General features: G+C 45.8%; 1 protein-coding gene across 2 annotated transcripts in view; it reads left to right on the top strand.

The window, feature by feature from the left end:
• The window catches only part of ctdp1 (CTD (carboxy-terminal domain, RNA polymerase II, polypeptide A) phosphatase, subunit 1), a 331,549-nt gene that overhangs the window by 54,833 nt on the left and 254,081 nt on the right, over window positions 1-22,635 (top strand). For both annotated transcript variants that reach the window (XM_068032467.1, XM_068032465.1), the window contains exon 6: window positions 15,314-15,404. In XM_068032467.1, the coding sequence (XP_067888568.1) occupies window positions 15,314-15,404 (91 nt within the window). The remainder of the gene's footprint in view (window positions 1-15,313; window positions 15,405-22,635) is intronic.

Below are 22,635 nucleotides of genomic sequence, written 5' to 3'. Positions count from 1 at the left end.
TTATTGGAGAGGATTCTAAGAGACAGGATTTATGATTATTTGGAAAAGCATAGTTTGATTAGAGATAGTCAGCATGGCTTTGTGAGGGGCAGGTCATGCCTCACAAGCCTTATTGAATTCTTTGAGGATGTGACAAAACACATTGATGAAGGAAGAGCAGTGGATGTGGTGTATATGGATTTTAGCAAGGCGTTTGATAAGGTTCCCCATGGTAGGCTCATTCAGAAAGTAAGGAGGCATGGGATACAGGGAAAGTTGGCTCTCTGGATACAAAATTGGCTGGCCCATAGAAGACAGAGGGTGGTAGTAGATGGAAAGTATTCAGCATGGAGCTAGGTGACCAGTGGTGTTCCGCAGGGATCTGTTCTGGGACCTCTGCTCTTTGTGATTTTTATAAATGACTTGGATGAGGAAGTGGAAGGCTGGGTTAGCAAGTTTGCCGATGACACAAAGGTTGCTGGAGTTGTGGATCGTGTGGAAGGCTGTTGTAGGTTGCAACGGGACATTGACAGGATGCAGAGCTGGGCAGAGAAGTGGCAGATGGAGTTCACCCTGGAAAAGTGTGAAGTGATTCATTTTGGAAGGTCGAATTTGAATGCAGGCTTAAAGACAGGATTCTTGGTAGTGTGGAGAAACAGAGGGATCTTGGGGTCTATGTCCATAGATCGCTCAAAGTTGCCACCCAAGTTGATAGGGTTGTTAAGAAGGCATATGGGGTGTTGGCTTTCATTAACAGGGGGATTGAGTTTAAGAGCCGCGAGGTTATGTTGCAGCTCTATAAAGCCCTGGTTCGACCACACTTGGAATATTGTGTTCAGTTCTGGTCGCCTCATTATAGGAAGGATGTGGAAGCTTTAGAGAGGGTGCAGAGGAGATTTACCAGAATGCTGCCTGGACTGGAGGGCATGTCTTATGAAGAAAGGTTGAGGGAGCTAGGGCTTTTCTCATTGGAGCGAAGAAGGATGAGAGGTGACTTGATAGAGGGGTACAAGATGATGAGAGGCATAGATAGAGTGGATAGCCAGAGACTTTTTCCCAGGGCGGAAAGGGCTATCACCAGGGGGCATAATTTTAAGGTGATTGGAGGAAGGTTTCAGGGAGATGTCAGAGGTAGGTTCTTTACACAGTGTGGTGGGTGCGTGGAATGCACTGCCAGCAGTGGTGGTAGAAGCAGATACATTAGGGACATTTAAGCGACTCTTGGATAGGTACATGGGTGATAGTAGAATGAAGGGTATGTAGGTAGTTTGATCTTAGAGTAGGTTAAAGGTTTGGCACAACATCGTGGGCCGAAGGGCCTGTACTGTGCTGTACTGTTCTATGTTCTAATTGCTTATCAGTGTTCATTTACTTAAGTTTAATTTGGTTTGGGGGCTTTTCAAAAACTGTTTGAATTAATTGTAATGCTCTAAGTGAACAGTGGGCGGCAGTATCAACCTGAAGATCAGCAATTCTCCAGAAGTTAGATTAAACAAACTATCCTGGTAAAGATCGCATTCATTTTATTCCTTAAAAGGTTTGAAATGCTGTGTTTATTTTTTTAAACAGCTACATCATCCATCATTGACAAGGGCTCTTGTAACACCCCATGCACAGCAGTGCTGTTGAACTTCTGTTGAATTTTGGACGTGGAGCCTGGTCAGAATTTGAAGATCTTGAAGTTTAAGTTATTGCAGATGCCATTGATTGACCCTCTCTCCCTTCCCACCCCATTTACGGTCGCATTTTGGGAGAGGGAGTTCCAGATTTCCACTACCCTTTATATGAGGAAGTGCTTCTGAGATGTCCCCTCAATGCCCTAGCTCAAAATTCTGCTTGGTCAAAGAGATGGGTTTTAAGGAATGTCTTAAAGGACAAAAGAGAGGTGGAGAGGTTTAGAGAGGGAATTCCAGAGCTTAGGGTCCAGGCAACTGAAGGTATGGTCGCCAATGCTGGAACGATCAAATCGGGGATTATACTTCATACGAAGTTAAAAATAACAGCATTCGTGTCCTTAAAGTGGTACAAAATTAACAAATGAGTTTTGAAGTGTAGTCACTGTATTGTAGGCAACCGTGGCAGCCAACTTGTGTAGCCCAAGGTCCGATAAGCAACCAGTCTATTATCGGTCATGTTGAATGGTGCAATGAATGTTGGCACGGATACCAGGAGAATTCCCTGCTCTTTTATGAATAGTGCCAAGGGATCTTTTACATCTGCCTAAACAGGCACATTGAGTTTCGGCTTGACGTCTTGTTCTAAAAGATGTCCCCCTCCGCTAATACTGCTCTCCCTCTGCACTGGACTGAAGTGTTGGCCGAGATTATGTGCTCAAGTCCTGGAGTCGGCTTGATCCCATGATTTACTGAATCGGAGGCAAGAATTGTCCCACTATTCAAAGCTGACCACTGAAGGAAAGAAAGACTTGTTTATTTCATACCTTTAGTGACTTCAGGACGTCCCAAAGCGATTTACGGCCAATGATGGATTTCTGAAGCGCTGTGACTGTTGTAATGTCGGAAATGCGACAGTCAATTTTCTGCAGCAAGCTCCCATAAAACAGCAATGAGATGATGGCCAGGCGATCTGTATTTGTGATGTTGATACTGACTCGGTGGTATCAGTCTCCCTTTTTGCGTTTACAGAACACTTCATCCTCAAACGAGCTGTTCTTTGTTGTGGAGCTGCCAGCTGGCCTTGTGGGGTGGTGGGGGCAGGGTGGATACTGCCAAGCCTGGGGGTGACAGTGCTGCCAGGGCTCTTGTTCTGATCCCCACTTTGCTGGGAAGAGTGCACGTCTGGAAGTTGGGTGAGCAGAGGATCAACTTTGCTTGCTCCCTCTTTGCCTGCCGACACTCTCTGTCCAGGCTCTCGGTTGAAGAATAATTAATGTGGCAAGGTACTGGAGGGTGCTGGCATCAGTGACGTGACACCCCAGGAAAAGTCGGTGCTTTAGGATTGGGGGTAAAGAACAGCGGTTTTGAGAGACGGTGGAATTTTGTGCTGACGGTGGGGATCTCGACGTCAGTGGAAACCGACACCAAGATCTCCGCCTCGGCTCTTTTACGGAAGGCCCGCCAAATTTAGTGCCAATCAGGCACTTAACTGGACAGCGGGGGCCTTCCATACGATTTAGGACTCCGCCACCCGGAGGTCCTGGCCTTGCAGAGCTGCTGGCCAATCAGAGGCCCGTAGTTGCAGCACCACCGCAAAGACGGTGACTGCTGCTGTGGCTGCAGCCACCAGATACCGAAGAGATACCAGGCTCAAAGTAGGTCAGGGCGGGAGGGGTATCGCGGAAGAAGGCTCCCCCTTCCCAATGTCGAGTCCCTTGTTCAGGCACTAAGTGCCTTTGAACAAGGGTCCTGTTCCCCCGACATACCCCCAGAGACGGGAAACAGCCCGCGTGGCTTTTGGTGCCGTGCCCCCTGTGTGGTGACAGGACCACCTGCTGCACGGCTAATTGCGGCTACGGTGTGAAGACGCCCTTAATTAGGGCCAGTTTGGGCCTCATTTGGTGGTGGGGCGGGAAGGCTGTTCACAGGCCTTTCTGCCCTGGACTAAATTCTGGCGGAGGCGGGATGGTGGCGGTGTTGCCCCCGCCATCATCCCACCTGATATTCTCTCGCTGCCTCCAAACCCGCCTTGGGGGAGAGCAGAAAATTCCACCCATAATTTCCATTCGACCAGGAAGCTGCCAATTCTGCTTCCCAACTGAGTTTAGTTAGCTGATCGAAGGCAGGGCCACAGTAGGAGCTTTATGGCTTGCCTGAGTGCCCCCGGGTTAGCGAGGTGAAATCATCCAGCTTTTCTACTCCTGATTGCTGTCTGACCCCTGACAGAGGTACACCTACTTGAATATCTGGTAGTCAGTTTAATCCAGGTCTCTGAAATGTAGAAATTGTGCCTGGAGGCCATTACACAGATGTTGGTCACATCTAAGGTCATTGTACTGCCTTAAACTGCTGTTATGAACCTGTGCTCCTTTCAGAATCATACCAGCCGAGCACATATAGTTTTAGTTTCCATGCTCGCTGACAGTGCTGTGTGGATTATGTAGCAGCCAAGTGGAGTGATTGAAAAAGGTTTTATTTGTTTGTATTCATGGGACAGCAGTTTAGGAAATTACATAGAATATACAGCAGAGAAATAGGCCATTTGGCCCTACCAGTCCAGGCAGGCATTTACACTGCACTCAAAACTCCTCTCATCCTTCCTCATCTTACTCTACTGGCATAACCCTTTATTCCCTTCTCCCTCATATACTTTCCTGACTTCCCCTTAAATGCATCTATATTATTCACCTGCACTGTTTAACGTGGTAGCAAGTTCCACATTCTCATCACTCTCTTGGTAAAGAAGTTTCTTCTGAATTCCCTATTGATTTCCTGGTGACTATCTTAGATTGAGGGCCTTTAGTTTTGCTCCTCCCCACAAGTGGAAACATAATCACTCGACCAAATTTTCTGGCCCCCCCCCCCCCACCCATCCGGAGACCAGAAACAGATGGGCAGGGTGGCTGGGGGTGGTCCCGAAAGTAGCGGCGGCAGCCGGCATGTTTGTTGCGAGACGCCATTCCTAGCACGGGAAATGTTCACCAGGGCAAGGGGAGAGCAAGACAGCAATCCTGTCCGCCTCTCGATTGAGGCCAATTAAAGCATTTAAACAGCTTGTTAAGAGTTTTTTAGAGGGGGAAGTTTGAAGGGGGCGCACATGCTGTCTGTCGCAGATCAGTTCTTGGGAGGTGGGCATTGAATGGGATCCTCAGCCCCTGGCATTGTGGGGGCAGGAGAGCAGGGGGCTAGGCTGCCCAGGACAATGGGGCGGCAAACTGTCTAAAAGGAAGGCCACAGCTGGCAATGGGGGTACGACTGTCAGATTTTGGGCCCAGTGGTGATGAGGGGCAACACCCTCCACAGGAAAGGCAGAGCCCTGAGCAGCATCAGGGCACGGAAGAGGAAAGAGGGGCAGCAAGGCATTGGAGGCCATACCCTCACCACAGGATCTGCCGCCAAGGGCTGAGCTACCTGGAAATGACATAGACCCTGTGCCGCAGGAGACTGCGACTTTCCAGGCAGATGGGCACAGACATCAGTGTCCTCATTACCGAAGACCTTGCAGCACTGCCCACCATGGTCTGTCGCTGTGGCCTTGACCACCTTCGCGTCTGGCTCCTTTTCAGGATCAGCTGCAGACCTTTAGTGGCATCTTGCAAATGGTAGCTCACCACTGCATTTCACAGGTCACTGATGCCCTCTTTGCCAGAGCTGGACAGCACATTAATCTCAAGACAGAAGCAGCCTCACAGGGACAAAGGGCATTGGTTTCGCGGCCATCAAGGCACCCAGCGACCGGCCAATCAGGTTCATCAGCAGGAAGGGCTTCCACTCCCTCAACGTCTAACTGGTCTGCGACCACAACAAGAGCTTCCTCCATGTGTGCGCTCACTTTCCTGGTAGATGCCATAACTCCTTCACCCTCCACCAGTCCAGGCTGCCTTGGATCTTCACTCCAATCCCCAAAGTGCTTGGATGGGTCCTAAGGGACAAGGGATATCGCTTCAAGAGATGGTGACTCATCCCTCTACGAGACCCCCAACCAGAGGCACAGAGGCAATGCGGCCTGCTCAGTCGGAAAACCAATGAGACCATTAGAAGATGTGCTTCCAGCGACTGGACCAGTCGGGCGACTCCCTCCAATACTGTCCTGCAAGGGTCTCGGTCATTGTGGTGGTCTGCTGCATTCTCCATAACATGGCCCTCCAGAGATGTGTGGACCTTGAAAATAGTGAGGCCCTGGAAGGAGATTGTTGCTCAGGACAGGAGCAGCAGTGGGAGGTGAGAGAGGAAGAGGAATTGGAGGTGGAGGGAGATGACGGTGAACAGAGAGGTGCGCGGGATGCATAAAGAGGTGGCCGGGCACGGCTCGGGACACGAAGGGCTCGTCAGGATGCCATGAATGTCGGGGATGTCCGGAGCCCACATCCCACAAACGAATTTTAAAAAAAAATTCAACTGAGCCTCTCTGAACCGAGTTGAGGGGCATGGCATGAAAGGGAGTCTGAGATACCTGCTCTAACACATGCTTGGAAGACAAAGCCTGGAACCTCTAATCACTTGTTGCCAATGAAGGAGGTACATCTGCCCAGAGGCTTTGCCCTCACTTTGGAAGATCCCGTTAAACACTTCCATCACCTCATCAGATGTCTGGTTTAAAGTGTTGCCATTTATACAGTACAAAGAGAGGGAAACAGTACATGGAGATTGTAAGAACACACTGCAGTGACCCACTCAGTGCTCTGTGGGACCTGGTGGCTGCATCCCTCCTCTCCCTCATGGCCTCAAGCAGTGGATCCAGGTTGGCATTGATGAAGTGAGGGGCAGCCCTGCCCCAGGTGCCAGGCCTCTGGCTCCCCTGTGACATCTCCGTTCCCTCTGGTGCTGTGCAAGGCTTTGACACAATCAGCAGATTTTTCCCTCAGAACAACCAGCAGCCTCAGTGATGGCTGCCGTAGGGAGTCTGTCAGTCTCACACTTCATCTGTCCCGCTCCCACTGGCTCTAATTGGTCAGGGAACCTGTCTCTAAACCAATTAAGGGAAAGTCATGAAAATGGGGACTTTAATCAGCTTCCCACCAGAGGCAGCTTCCTGATCCAAAAAACAATCCCGACTCCTGTTTCTGCCTCCGTGGTGCAAATTTAGCCCGCTGCGTCTACTTTATCAAAACCTTAAATAATTTTAAAGACTTCTATTGGGATTCAGTCTTCTCTTTTCAAGAGAAAAGAGACCCAGCCGATTCATCCTTTCCTGATGGGTATAACTTCACAGTTCTGATCTCATCCTTATAAATTTTTTTTGCACCCTCTTCACTGCCTCTATATCTATTTTATAATAATGTGACCAGAACTGTACTCCCACATGTTGTCCAACCAAGGTTTGATGCAAGTTCAGCATAACTTCTCTCCTAAATTCTATTCCTCGGGAAATAATTCCTTGTGCTTGGTTTGCTTTTGATATGGCCTTATTGACCTGTGTCGCTACTTTCAATGATTTGTGTATTTGTTACCCAGATTCCTTTGGCCCTTTATCCCTTTTTGAGTCGTCTTTTCCAAGTAATATGTGACCTCCTTTATTGTTATTACCAAAATGTAATACCTCACACTTATTTATATTACAATTCATTTAACAATTAAATGCCCATTTAAGTTTATTAACAACTTTTTGTAAATTGTTGTAGACCTCCTCAATGTTGACTATTTTCCCCCCACCCCCCCCCCCCCCCCCCCGCCCCACTGCAGTTTGGTGTTGTCTGCAAAATTAGAAGTGGTGTTTTTTGATTCCAATGTCTAAATCATTTCTATAAATGGTGAACCAGCACAGATTCTTATGGTCCCCACCTCCCTCTGTCTTCCACTCTGAATAGCTACCCTTTACCCTGAAACAAATACTGTGCTGCATAACAACATGCTGGAGTGCATGAACCAAAAAGATGGATGGGGAGAGGAAGTGAGATGAGAAATCCTGATGAAGCTTAAAATAAAGTTCAATAAATAGGAGTCCTGAAGGCTGATCCTGCTTGTCTTGTGGCTTATGCCATGTATTTTGGCTCTGGATTGGACTTCTAGAAGCAGGAAGGGTGCTCTTGATAAAAGCCATGGTGACTGGCATGATTAGGAATCATGTTGGAAGGAAGGAAGGACAAAAGCAAGTGTGTTCCTATGTTTTTATTTTGAGGATATTGCAGTCGCCATCTGCAGATGTGAGTAGTTTGTTGTAGAGAAAAATTTCAAACCGCATAGCCACGGCGCAGTTTCCTGATTGGATAATCTAGTTCCTCAGTCACATGAGCCTTTGTAGCTGAGTCTCAGGGCGGCTGGTTTTACTTTTTAAAAAAAATATTGCAGGGATCCATTTTTCATGCTGGAAGTAAGGGAGCGGGAAATTTTATTTCAAATAATCATCCCAGTGTTAATAAAAAGGAATCGATGATTGTCTTTTTGTTCACTAAATTGGATAACAAGTGTCTGCCAGCAGATATTTTGCAGGGCCGAAAAACCCATTGTAAACCAATGGTGATGAACCAGTATTCAATTGTTGTTGTGTCCAATACATTCAGCTGCGAATTGAACCAAAATGGCTAGCCATTGGTATCTGTTATGGTGGGACCTTGGGAGGAGGCTGGGTTGGACCAGGTATGGAAAATATTCAAAAAGACTAATGGAATTCTGACCTTTACACGGAGAAGGATAGAATACAAGGGGGTAGAAGTTATGCTTCAGTTTAACTAAGCCCTGGTTAGACCACACCTGGAGTACTGCGAGCAGTTCTGGACATCACACCTCAGGAAGGATATGTTGGTCTTGGAGGAAGTGAAGTGCAGCTTTACTAGAATGAAACCTGGGCTCCAAGGAGAGATTACATAAATTAGCATTGTATTCCCTGAAATTTCGATGGTTGCGGGTTGATTTGATCAAAGTTTTCAAGATATTAAGGGGAACAGATAGATTAGAGTGGGAGAAACTGTTTTTGCTATTTTTGGGGACTCGAGGACCAGAGACCAGAGTCAAAAAATAAGAGCCAGACCTTTCAGGAGTGAAATTAGGAAACACTTCTTCACACAAAGGGTGGTAGAAGTTTGGAACTCACTTCCACAAATGGCAAGTGATGCTAGATCAATTAATTTTAAAACTGAGATTGATAGATTTTTGTTAACCATGATGGTGGGTGCAGTCATGGTGGAGACGAAATGTTGTCTTCACAAGGACAGTTGGTCACTTCTGTTGGTGAGGGTGAGTCAAGTAGATTACTCCCTCATGTTGGTTCAGTCTACATCTGATGCAGAGCCAGTCGGGCAGCTGTGTCCTTCAGGATTTGGCCAGCTTAGTCACTGTTGGTACTTTTAAGTCATTCTTGATTGAGCTCATTGAGGTACCCCACCCAGAGTGCATTTTTTTTATACTGCGTCCCCCTGCCTCCTTCACGTGATGTTCAACATGGAGGAGTACTATTTCAGTAGTTGAGGGGGAGAATAGGTGATCAGCAGGAGGACCCCTGGCCTTGTCTGATCTGAAGGTATGAGACTTCTTGAGGTTTGGACACTTTTTGACTTTACGTCACAATGCCCATACCACTTGTGGGTTTATGCTCTTGGTGAGATAGGACATTTGTAAGAATGGTGCTCTGGGAGTCTGCGATGTTGACTGATAGATTTGATTCTCTGAGCTAGACAATGTCAGGCTGTTGCTTGGGACAACTTTCCAAACCCCGAGGTTATAGAGAGGAGAACACTCTGCTGGGTTGTGATTGCCCATGTCTTAACCTGAGTTCATGCCTGGGTTATTGCCAGTCTGTCGGAGTTTCTTTTTTACACTGAACTTTGTAGTGATTTTTGACAACTGGATTCTTGCTGTGCCACTTCATAGGGTATTAGAGTCAATACATAGTCTCGGACTGGAGTCATATTTGGCCAGATTGGTTAGGAGTGCCAGGTTCCCTTCCCTGTAGAATGTTAGTGAAACGGTTGTTTTTTCTGAAAATCCAGGAACATCTTTGGTCATTTTTCTGATGCTTTTCACAAATCACCAGATTTATTATATTTAGTCCATAAACATGTATTTAAATAGTTATGTTCGGAGATGACTCTGCTGTGAAGTACCAGTGGTTTGGATTTTACTTAGGCCAAGTTTTGTTTCCTGCATTGAAAAGAAAGAAGCGACTTGCATTTATATAGCGCCCTTCATGACCCCTGGGTGTCCCAATATCCTGGGCGGGAGGTTTGCTGGAGCTCTTCGGGAGGGTTTAAACTAGTTTGGCAGGGGGATGGGAACCGGAGCTACGGAACAGTGGATGGGGTAGCTGTTGAACAGGCAGATACAGAGTGCAGAGAGTCTGAGGAAGGGTAGACAGTTGACAGGGCAAAGTTGCAGCCAGTATGATGGTTTGAAGTGTGTCTATTTTAACGCAAGAAGTGTCAGGAATAAGGGTGATGAACTTAGAGCATAGATCAGTACTTGGAGCTACGATGTTGTGGCCATTACGGAGACTTGGATATCACAGGGGCAGGAATGGATGTTGGATGTTCAGGGGTTTAGATGTTTCAAAAGGAATAGGGAGAGAGGTAAAAGAGGTGGGTGAGTGGCATTGCTAATCAGGGATAGTATCACAGCTGCAGAAAGGGAAGTCATCGAGGAGGGTTTGTCCACTGAGTCATTATGGGTGGAAGTCAGAAACAGGAAAGGAGCAGTCACTTTATTGGGAGTTTTCTATAGACCCCCCCAATAGCAGCAGAGACACGGAGGAACAGATTGGATGGCAGATTTTGGAAAGGTGCAGAAGTAACAGGGTTGTTGTCATGGGTGACTTCAACTTCCCTAATGTTGATTGGAACCTCCTTAGTGCAAATAGTTTGGATGGAGCAGTTTTTGTCAGGTGTGTCCAGGAAGGTTTCCTGACTCAATATGTAGATAGGCCGACTAGAGGGGAGGCTATGTTGGACTTGGTGCTTGGCAACGAACCAGGCCAGGTGGGAGAGTATTTTGGTGATAGTGATCACAACTCCCTGACCTTTACTATAGTCATGGAGAGGGACAGGAACAGACGGGATGGGAAAATATTTAATTGGGGGAGGGGGAATTACAATGCTATTAGGCAGGAACTGGGGAGCATAAATTGGGAACAGATGTTCTCAGGGAAATGCAGGACAGAAATGTGGAGGTTGTTTAGGGAGCACTTGCTGCGACTGCTGGATAGGTTTGTCCCGATGAGGCAAGGAAGGGATGGTAGGGTGAAGGAACCTTGGATGACAAGAGATGTGGAACAGCTAGTCAAGAGGAAGAAGGAAGCTTACTTAAGGTTGAGGAAGCAAGGATCAGACAGGGCTCTAGAGGGTTACAAGGTAGCCAGGAAGGAACTGAAGAATGGACTTAGGAGAGCTAGAAGGGGACATGAAAAAGTCTTGGCGGGTAGGATTAAGGAAAATCCCAAGGCGTTCTACACTTATGTGAGGAACAAGAGGATGGCCAGAGTGAGGGTAGGGCCGATCAGGGATAGTGGAGGGAACTTGTGCCTGGAGGTAGGGGAGGTCCTAAATGAATACTTTGCTTCAGTATTCACTAGTGAGAGGGACCTGGTCGTTTGTGAGGACAGCGTGAAACGGGCTGATATGCTCGAACAGGTTGAGGTTAAGAGGGAAGATGTGCTGGAAATTTTGAATGATATGAGGACAGATAAGTCCCTGGGGCCAGACGGGATATACCCAAGGATATTACAGGAAGCGAGGGAAGAGATTGCTGCGCCTTTGGCGATGATCTTTGCGTCCTCACTGTCCACTGGAGTAGTACCAGACGATTGGAGGGTGGCAAATGTTATTCCCTTGTTCAAGAAAGGGAATAGGGATAACCCTGGGAATTATATACCAGTCAGTCTTATGTCGGTTGTGTGGCAAATTTCTGGAGAGGATTCTGAGAGACAGGATTTATGATTATTTGGAAAAGCATAGTTTGATTAGAGATAGTCAGCATGGCTTTGTGAGGGGCAGGTCATGCCTCACAAGCCTTATTGAATTCTTTGAGGATGTGACAAAACACATTGATGAAGGAAGAGCAGTGGATGTGGTGTATATGGATTTTAGCAAGGCGTTTGATGAGGTTCCCCATGGTAGGCTCATTCAGAAAGTAAGGAGGCATGGGATTCACGGAAAGTTGGCTCTCTGGATACAGAATTGGCTGGCCCATAGAAGTCAGAGGGTGGTAGTAGATGGAAAGTATTCAGCCTGGAGCTAGGTATCCAGTGGTGTTCCGCAGGGATCTGTTCTGGGACCTCTGCTCTTTGTGATTTTTCTAAATGACTTGGATGAGGAAGTGGAAGGTTGGGTTAGTAAGTTTGCCGATGACACAAAGGTTGCTGGAGTTGTGGATCGTGTGGAAGGCTGTTGTAGGTTGCAACGGGACATTGACAGGATGCAGAGCTGGGCTGAGAAGTGGCAGATGGAGTTCAACCTGGAAAAGTGTGAAGTGATTCATTTTGGAAGGTCAAATTTGAATGCAGAATACAGGCTTGAAGACAGGATTCTTGGTAGTGTGGAGGAACAGAGGGTTCTTGGGGTCCACGTCCATAGATCGCTCAAAGTTGCCACCCAAGTTGATAGGGTTGTTAAGAAGGCATATGGGGTGTTGGCTTTCATTAACAGGGGGATTGAGTTTAAGAGCCGCGAGGTTATGCTGCAGCTATATAAAGCCCTGGTTAGACCACACTTGGAATATTGTGTTCAGTTCTGGTCGCCTCATTATAGGAAGGATGTGGAAGCTTTAGAGAGGGTGCAGAGGAGATTTACCAGGATGCTGCCTGGACTGGAGGGCATGTCTTACGAAGAAAGGTTGAGGGAGCTAGGGCTTTTCTCATTGGAGCGAAGAAGGATGAGAGGTGCCTTGATAGAGGGGTACAAGATGATGAGAGGCATAGGTAGAGTGGATAGCCAGAGACTTTTTCCCAGGGTGGAAAGGGCTATCACCAGGGGGCATAATTTTAAGGTGATTGGAGGAAGGTTTCAGGGAGATGTCAGAGGTAGGTTCTTTACACAGACAGTGGTGGGTGCGTGGAATGCGCTGCCAGCGGTGGTAGTAGAAGCAGATACATTAGGGACATTTAAGCGACTCTTGGATAGGTACATGGGTGATAGTAGAATGAAGGGTATGTAGGTAGTTTGATCTTAGAGTAGGTTAAAGGGTCGGCACAACATCGTGGGCCGAAGGGCCTGTATTGTGCTGTCCTGTTCTAGTTCTATGTTCAATGTCGAGGACACTTGGGAGAACTCCACTGCTCTTCTTTCAAATGGGATCTTTTATGCCAAACTGAGAGGACAGACAGGGCCTCGATTTAATGCCACATCTGAAAGACGGCACCTCTGACGTTGCAGCGCTCCCTCAGTACTGTGCTGTGATGTTAGCCTAGATTATGTGCTCAAGTCGCTGGTGTGGGACTTGAACCGTTGACTTGGGGGCAAAGGTGCTACTGCTGAGTCGAAGCTGACACTCCACCTGTATTGAAAAGCAGCTTTATGAGTTTACACTTCAGGATTTGTTTGGAAAACAGCAATCTGCTATCTACGGTGTTTGGGAAAACCATGGATAAACTGCAATTTGATTGTTCCCCTGAGTATTGTGTGAGTTGCAGAGAAAATTGGCTTGGTTATTGCAGCGATTTCTCTTGCAGAAGTACTCCTTACTGGATACATGAAACACTCTTACTAATTTCTTTCTATAAGGTTATGTGGTACCCTGCAGAGTAAAACTCTGTCATTCCGCCGTCTGCGAGAAGGGACACATTATAATGTCCGACAATATCTGTGCTGTGATCCAGTCCCACGCTGAGAGAGTGCAGATATTTCGCTGAGGGATGTCAAAGCATTGTCACGGTTGCCTGACCTTTTTGTCTTTATGGTAATGATTACCAGCAGGTGCTGGTAATGATTCTGCTGTCTGGCCTGCTGAGTATTTCCAGCATTTTTCAGTTGGTATTTCAGATTCCTCGCATCCACAGTATTTTGCTCTTTTGTTTTTGTCTTTGATCTTTTATTTAGAAGTGCTTAGCAGAAGAACGTATCCACATTTGGCTTGGCTTAATCATTTTGTCGGTGGGTTTTATACCATAGGAATTAATGGTTGCAAACTTGTTATTACTGAATTATTAGATTTCTCAAAGTTTGCGATCTGCATTTTAGTTGGATTTTTCAAGTTAGTAACAGCTAAACAAAATACAGTGCTTTATCTGTCACTTTGGGCCCACTTGCCAATCACTCTTACCTGTTTTTATATTAAATTATTCATATTTTAATGTCTTTCTGTGATTATGTGCAGAATGGCCACTGAAACTGTTCAGAATTTTTGAAAAAGTTGTACAAGTGTTTTGTCTATTTTAACCTGCCTTTTTTCAAATCCCAAATCTGAGTTTCCATCTCTGTCTCTTAAGGGTTGTCATTTGATTTGTAATTTTTTTGCTGAGGTGGAAAATCCCACGCATTTATATCTGTGTCTCTCAAACACTACAGCAGGAATCTCTTTTTAAAAATGTAGGATATCCGTAGCAATGAGAAATTGCATTTTGTTTTCCTTTTTGCCGCCCACCCCCTTGTTACCTAGTGTTGAACCTTCAGAATTCCAAATTCTGGTGTTTTCAAAGATCCCGCTGCTTACATGTATGTACCGGAAGCACAAGAGAACACTTGCATTGATGTGCTGAACTAAAGATAGCTTTGCTGTAGATGAATTCATCAGCACAGATGTACAAAATAGTGTGTCTACAAATTTGCTGCTGGACTTGTATTGCAGCAAGCTATTGGCATGGAGCCAATTCCATGTGTTTGCATTGTCTTTGCTTTGCCCTCTGTTTGATATCTGAGGTCCACATAAGGCTGGCAGCTGATGACAGGTGTGTAATGGGGAGAACTGGCCCCTCTTCTGAGATTGGCACAAACGGGAAACCAAAAGCATCCAGACCTGCTCATGTCAATTCCCTGAGCTCGGGCTGAATGTTACCCTGGACTTTGGGACCCCAACGTCGGGGTGTAAAGCAGGCCCCGAGCTCGCACTTTTCGGCGGCGGGACCGGCTCGGTGATTTTACCTGCCGGCCCGCTGTCTAATTGAGAATGGCGGCTGGGCCACCAGATGCTCCCGGCCCAATCAGAGGGCCAGCAGCTGTGAAACCTCAGCAGCGCCATCGGGAGAGGTGAGCGCTACTGAGGCAGGCAGGAGACCTTGGTGCGCCTTCAGGTAAGTAAATTAAAAATAAATAATTCGGAAGGTTGTGGGGGATCATTGGGGCTGTGGGGGGGGTTGCCTTTCCTGCCTGTGACCCCCTCTTTGGGCCAAGCTACCTCACCGTCGGCAAAACGCCGGCGGCCCCATAAAGCAACCTTTAATTGGGACCTTAATAATGCAAATTGGCTGCCTGCCTCCTTGGAGCAGGCACCCGATCGGCCTCGCAGTCCCACCCCAGGGAAAATTGCCCAGTGGCGGGACTGCATTGACGCGGTTCCTCGCTATTTTACTGGCCTGCCCCGCCTCCCAGCCTGCCACCAAGGGCCCAGTGCAATTCTGCCCCAAACCTTGATCATCCAAAAGCAATTGGAGCAAAATTGAATTATTTGGAAAATAATGTGAAAGCACTTGCTTCCTTTTCCTTGGTGTTTGGTTTGATCTTTACTCTTGAGCCACGTTTTATGAATGACTGACTGTTTAATAATACTTGAAATTGATCGGTCTTGATTATTTTACTTCAACCCATGTTACTTAAATTTGATGACCCATCTTGTTTTTTTTCCTATTTTTTAAACTGAAGGATTTCTGGATCCAGAAAAGAAACTTTTTTCGCATCGGATTTTATCAAGAGATGAGTGTATTGATCCATATTCTAAAACTGGAAATCTGCGGTGAGTACTGTACCGAGTGCTAATAGCTCAGACCTGCATGTATTTGGTTTAAGTACAGAGTGAATGGCTATTAATCTCCAGTATCTGCATCAGCTCTGTCCAGGAAAGCAGTTTTGTTTCCCTGGTTAAAATAGGGTAGGGGAATAGCTACCTTTTTAAACTGCAACAAACTATTAAATATGCTGACTAATTGTTGTGTCTACTTGAGAAACTAACGGTACATCAAAAAAGTGCCCTATTTTAGCTTTGATTGTAAATACGCTTTCATTCGCCAGCTTTGAAATTGTAGAAAATTATATTTGTTTAAAACTGCCTAAATGACACTAATTCAGATTATTGGGGAGAAATAATTGGTTATTTTTTGCATTTATCCATTTTCACCGTGTTATAATAGATTTTCATGCTTTTTGACTGCAGTGATTTGCTGGAAGTAGAGAAAGGGTGGAGATACTAGACTGAGGTACCATTAAGCAAGTTAGCTGCAGCTTTTTTTGAAAAAAGATAGTTCTTGGAGCATGGTTATCATTAGTTTACGGCCAGGCCAGGCGAGGGTCACAAGGCTCCCCTCTTGTCCTTCCTCGTATTTGACCGCAATAGAGTTTTTTCCTTTTAAAACAGTGGATGTGCTTACCACTTCAGTGAGTGTTTTACCTTTTACCTTTGTTCTGATGATAAAGAACCAATCTGGCAGGTTTTCTTGAGTTTAAACAAGAAAAAGGTGAGTTTATTATACGTAACAATCTAAACCCATCTAAATAAAAATAATAGAATTACGCTACATATTCACGCGCACACTCACACGAGAATCTCACGCACACAAATAGATTAAAGAATGTTGAGGAGTAGATTTGTGGTTGGATTAGAGTCTAGAACAAAGAAAAACTAATACACAGTCTGTGGAGTTGGGTGATTCTGTTGTCCTCTGCTTGAAGATGTGTTCTTGAAGTCTTTGGCTGGTAGAAGTGTACTTTGTGGGCTGGTCCACCTGATTCAGGGTTTTCTTGGAGGCAGAATTGAAGGTGGCTTTCTGCATACGTGGCTTTCTTCTCCGGTGTCTTTGTTTTGGATCTAGCAACCAGAAGTTAGGCTTCGCATGCCCCACCAAGCCTTCTGGAGAGAGAGAGAGAGAATCAGCCCTTCTGGCTTCTGGACAGTCTGAGTCACTGGCTTAACTGCTTTGTCCAAGGGAATCTCCCAGCTTTCACAGAGATGGACAGTCACATGACTGCCTCAGTGTATTCTCTGGTACCTTCTAACGAGATTCAAGTTTAGGAATTTCAATCTCTCCCCTTCACCCTTTCAATGTTAATGTACCAGGATGGCTTTGAATGTCATACTAATGAAAGCAGTTTCAGGTAGTTCAGTCAATAGAACAAGCCATTGTTTTGGGTACAGGCTCATCAGACATGTGTCTCTTCTTTGATGCCTTGGAATGTGCAAGGTGTTCGGATGCAAATTGCGGTAGCCATCTTGGCTTCCAGCCTTTTTAAAAGTTATCTGTAGAATTCCAGCTCTTTTTGCTTCATTAAAACCTGATTGTAGGTTTCCAACCGATGAATTGAAATTCCTCATTTGGCATAGCATGTTTTCTTGACGTGAGCAAGGCCAGCATTTATTACCCTTGACAGCCACCTCCTTGAACTGCTGCAATATGTGTGGTTAGGGTACTTCCACAGTGCTGTTAAGTAGGGAGCACAGGATTTTAACGTGACAATGACGGAATGGCGATATATTTCCATGTCAGGATGGTGTGTGACTTGGAAACAGAAAATTTATGGCACAGAAGAAGGCCATTCGGCCCGCTGTGTCAGTGATGGCCGAAAAAGAGCTTTTCTGCCTAATCCCACTTTCCAGCTCTTAATCTGTAGCTCTGTAGGTTACAGCACTTCGAGTGCATATCCAAGTGATTTTATTTAAATGCGATGTGGGTTTCTGCTTCAGGCAGTGAATTCCAGACCCCACCACCCCGTGGGTGAAGAATTGCTCCTCAACTCCCCTCTACTTCTACCATGTCCTTTAAACCTATGCTCATGGTTATTGACCTCTCTGCTAAGGGGAATATCTCCTTCCTATCCACTCTATCTAGGCCACTGATGATTTCATACAGCTCAATTAAATATCCCCTGTTCCAAAGAAAAGAACCCCAGCCTATCCAATCCTTCCTCATAGCTAAAATTTTCCTGACAACATCCTCGTAAATCTCCTCTGTACCCCCTCTCAGAGGGGAATTGCAGATGTTAATGTTCCCATGCGCCTGATGCCCTTGGCTTTCTAAGTGGTAGAGACTTGGGGGATGTTGTCACAGAAGCAAAGGAGTGACTGCAGTGCATCCTGTAGATAGTCCGCACTGCAGTGGCAGTGCACCGATGTTGGAGGGAGTGGGTGTTTAAGGTGGTGGATGGGCAAACACATGCTTTAACTGAACCTGTGTACACAAGGGAGAGATTTTCAGAAGCGGATATGGTTCTTTAAGTTTGATCGCTGAAGATTCTCTGCAAAACTTTTGGATTGATTAAGAATGTTGAAGTGATGGTAAGTCCTATATATGGAAGGGTTTGGCTTGTCAGAATCTTGTAGGTCATTACTACACACACATCAGATGCTCAGTAGGAGAGTGAAACAATCAAGAAAGAAAAAGTATATTTATACGACATCTTTGACAACTTCAGGACATTGGCTGCAAAGTGCTCTGGAATCAGAATAGAATAGTAGGATTCTTCACCCCCTTAGAAGTGTGTAGTCCCGTTTGTGGCTTTATATGAGATTTCAGGACAGTGCAAGGTTGAGGGGAATCCGTCCTGCAATTTGGGTGCTGTAGTGAATGGGATTGATTTGAAGTGTATATTCCAGGTGCGCTCTTTTTTTTTTGCAGATGTTCTTGTGATGTTGGCAGAATGGTCTTGGAATCTAGTATGTTCTACTTGCTATCTTGAACAATGAACTAAGCTTGTGGGTGACCTCAAATGTGGTGCTATGGCCTTGCATAGCTTCAAAGATGACATTGAAGATATTAATTGGAAAATACAGGGGGCGGCTGTTGGTAGAAATTGATTTACATGGTTCAAAATTTTATAACCATGGCTAAAATAAAATGTACCTGTTTCAATGTTGTGTATGTTTATGTGCTTTTTTACATCATTCAGAAAGTATCGTTTATGGTTGTTTTAAATTTATTTGTATCCAAATTTTTTTTCATAGCAACCTCCGATCACTGCCTTGTTTGTTGAAAGGGTTCAGATTTGGCTGTCTGTCTCTGTCACATTGGGGTTCAGTCGGTGCATTTCACTGTTCTGTTTGCGAAGCCCGACATTCAATTTAGCCCGAACCGAAATGAGCATGGGTAGTCTCAATGCCTATTTGTGTGGGTTTGAGTCCATCAACCAAATGTAACAATTTGTTCAGAGCAGTCCATAGAAAGTGCGAAGAGATGGGGAGGGGGGCTCATGCTTTTGAAGTGCATGGTGTTCTTTAGAGGGTTACAGTACAAAGTGCAATGCAAAAAGCTTGACATTCTTGTGCAAATGCTGGAAACTAGAAAGAAAAGTGTAAGAGTGCTGAAAGGTTTTACAGCCTCATTATCTAGTTATTCAATCATTACTGTTAGTGGGAGCTTGCTGTGTGCAATTTGGCTGCCCATTTATTACAGCAGTGACTACACTTCAAAAGCCATTTCATTGGCTGTAAATGCTTGGAATGCCCCAAGGTTGTGAAAGGCATTATATAAATGCAAGTCTTTTTTTCTTTCTTTATGGAGGCCACAAACAAGTTAAGGTTTTAGCTGTAACTGTCATCTTTCTCTCCCACTTCCACTCTTCAGTTCTATTTAAACGCTGTACATTTATCAGCTCTGACAAAGGGTTACGCCTGAAGTATTAACTTTGTTCCCTCCACAGATGCTGGTGGGCCTGCTGAGTGGTTCCACTGTTTTCAGTTTCTGTTCCAGCTGCATCTAATGGAGCAGTGACCCCTTTCATCTTGAGCACAAAATTTAATACACCACGTTACGACTCATGCGCATGAACGTGGAAGATTAACTGGCAGGAAAAGACCAGTTGGTCCATCAAGCCTGTCTACATTGTGACTAAACTTCTCCCCCCATAACCATGTAATCTCCTGGGAGAGGCAACAAAGCAGAGAAAAACCCAGAGACAGTCAGGGAAAACTTACTCTGGTAAATTCCTCTCCAACCCCCTCTGGTGATCAAACCCAGCCCGGGAGCTTACATGGACCCAAGTGTTATCCAGAAAGACAAGAATCAAGAATTTTCATCAACTTTTATTCCTCCATTTTGAGGAAATGGTGCAGTGGGATGGGGGGGTGGGGAGGAACGAGTGTGATTTGGGAAGGTGGGGAAGAGGCCATGGATCTGTAATGAGACCTGAGAGTTCTAATTTATGCCCAATTTGTACATGAAGAAATGGTGAATAACAAAGTCGTAAATGAGTTTTGGTCAGTTAAGCTGGTGGGATCATTTTGTGAGGGCACATTCCTCTTGTCTTCTGTTCGTGCCACCGGCTAAGTCAGTAGGTAGCAGTTTTGATGCACAAATGTCAGCATCTCAATGATCCATTTTCCCCATCTCCCAAGTCTTTCTCCCTTGTGCCTTCATCTCCATGAATTATGAAGAAACAAATCTGAATGCTTTATGTAGTAATTAAAAATTGGGAAGACTGAAGCCATTGTTTTCGGACCCCATTGCCAAACTCCATTTCCTAGCTTAAAAGCTAAATACTGCAGATGCCGGAAATCTGAAATAAGAACAAGAAATGCTGGAAATACTCAGCAGGTCTGGGCAGCATCTGTGGAGAGAGAAGCAGAGTTAACATTTCAGGTCAGTGACCTTTTATCAGAACATTGTTGATTTCAAATCCCTCCGTGGCCTCCCCCCTGCCTATTTCTGTAATCTCCAGCCTCACAAACCTCCGAGATCTCTGTGCTCCTCTAATTCTGGCCTCTTGTGCATCCCTGATTTTAATTGTTCCACCATTGGTGGCTGTGCCTTCAGTTGCCAAGACCCCAAGTCCCTACACCACTCCCCCTCTCCACCTTGCTTTCCTCTTTAAGACCCTCCTTAAAACCTACCTCTTCAACCAAGGTTTTGGTCATCTGCCCTAATATCTCCTTATGTGGATCGGTGTCCTATTTAATTTTAGAATGCTCCAATGAAGCGCCTTGGGACGTTTGATTATGTTAAAGGCGCTATCTAAATATAAGTTGTTGTTATTCAACATGAATTAGAATCCTAGGGCTGAATTTTTCCTGCTGTGCGCTTGTGCGAGACTTACTCCGTGGAGCCGGCACGATATTTAGTGCAGCTGCTCATTTACATGGCCAGGGCGTACTGACCCCCCTGCCCCCGATGACATAGAGGGGGTGGGCGCTCTGTCCCCAGCAATGTCATCCGGCTCCTCTGCGCAGACACCAGTGCCATTTTTAAAGGGCTTCAAGCCCTTCTAAGCCATTTACATTTTTTAAGGTATAGGAAGTGTAAATTAGAAATGAAAACCTTAATAAAAGTTCCAATACCCTCTCCCAACCCCCCCCCCCCCCCCCACCAATGGCAAATTATTACTTGCACTCCTCCTCCGCCCCCCAAAGAAACTTACCTCGCGCATTGCCGAGTGGACAGGGGCGGGGGCCACCACGTGTCTTCTCCACCGCTGGTAATATGGTCAGGGCCTTCCCGACGTCCAGGCCCCTGGCAGGCCTCTCCCGGAGGCATTTTCCGGGACCCCCGCCACGACCCCCGATGCCAGGGGGGCCTGGTAAAATCCAGCCCATAGAATTATTGCAGGTCTTTAGGAATAATGGAGAAGTTGCGTGTTGGATAAAGTAAGATATTTTGAGCAAAGTTAAACAACAGCAACCTGCATTTGGAAAGCATCTTTAATGTAGTAAAACGCCCCAAAGTGTTGCACAGCAGGATTATCAAATAAAATCTACCACTGAACTTATAAGGCGATATTAGGAGAGGTGACTAAAAGCTTGATCAAAGAGGTAGGTTTTAAAGAGGGTCTTAAAGGTGGAGAGAGAGGTCGAGAGCTGGAGAGTCTTAGGGAGGGAATTCTAGAGCTTCGGCTCTAGGCAGCAGAAGGCGCGACTGCCAATGGTGGAGCGATGAAAATCGAGGACGTACAGGAGGCTAGAATTGGAGGACTGCAGAGAACAGAGGGCTGGAGGAGGTTCCAGAAATAGGGAGGGATGAGGCCATCAACAGATTTGAAAACAACGATGACAAGGCAAGAGAACCAGAAGATACGATAAACTAAGGAAACCACAAGGTAGCAGCAGCGTAAGTAATTTATTCAGTTCTGGAGTAGCACCACAGAAAGAATTGGTGTGGCTGTACCATTGCGAGAGGAAGTAAACAGATTTTTTGAATCAGTGGCGAGCAGGAACAAATGACTTTGGACAGGGAAGGAGATGAAAAGTGGGTTGATGTAAGTCCTGGAACAGCACCTGAAGATGGCAGTGTGGTTTGTTTGAATGTTGCTTTTGAGTTTACTGTTCTCACCAGTCCATTGCTCATGGTGAGTTGCAGGATTTGCTAAATCTGAGGTTGTCTCTTGCTTGTCTTGATGCTGATCTCCTTACGTCATCTTGTTGCTCCTGCTGTTCTCACTTTTTGCTTTTTCTCTTTCCTGCATTCCTGGCTTGGGCTTGTTGCTGTAGTATTTTGGTTTTCTCCTTAATTGAATTAACTCACCATTTGAGATAAAGATCAAATTTTATCCCTTATTTAAAGCAAAGGGAAAGTTCTCCACTGTCTGGAGTCATGCCCAGCACAAAGGAAGATGGGTGTAGTTGTTGGAGACCGATCATCTCAGGCCCAGGACGTTGCTGCAGGAGTTCCTCAGGCCAGTGTCCTAAATCCAATCATCTTCAACTGCTTTATGAATGACTTTCCCTCCATCATGTTTGCTGCTGATTGCACAGTGTTCTGTTCTGTTCACAACTCCTCAGATACTGAAGCAGCCCGTGCCCACATGCAGCAACATTCAGGCTTGGGCTGATAAGTGGCAAATAACATTCACGCCAGGCAATGATCATCTCCAAAAGGAGAGAATCTAACCCTCAATGACATTTCCATCACTGACTCTGGCACTGTCAACATCCTGGGGGTTACCATTGACCTGGACCAGCTACATAAATATTGTGGCTGTAAGAGTAGGTCAGAGGCTAGGAATTCTGCAGCGAATAACTCACCGCCTGACTCCCCAAAGTGTATCCA

The sequence above is a fragment of the Heterodontus francisci genome, chromosome 5 (assembly GCF_036365525.1).
Source record: "Heterodontus francisci isolate sHetFra1 chromosome 5, sHetFra1.hap1, whole genome shotgun sequence".
NCBI lineage: Eukaryota > Metazoa > Chordata > Chondrichthyes > Heterodontiformes > Heterodontidae > Heterodontus > Heterodontus francisci.
Note: the sequence above shows the minus strand (reverse complement) of the source record. Positions and strands in the feature narration are given on the sequence as shown.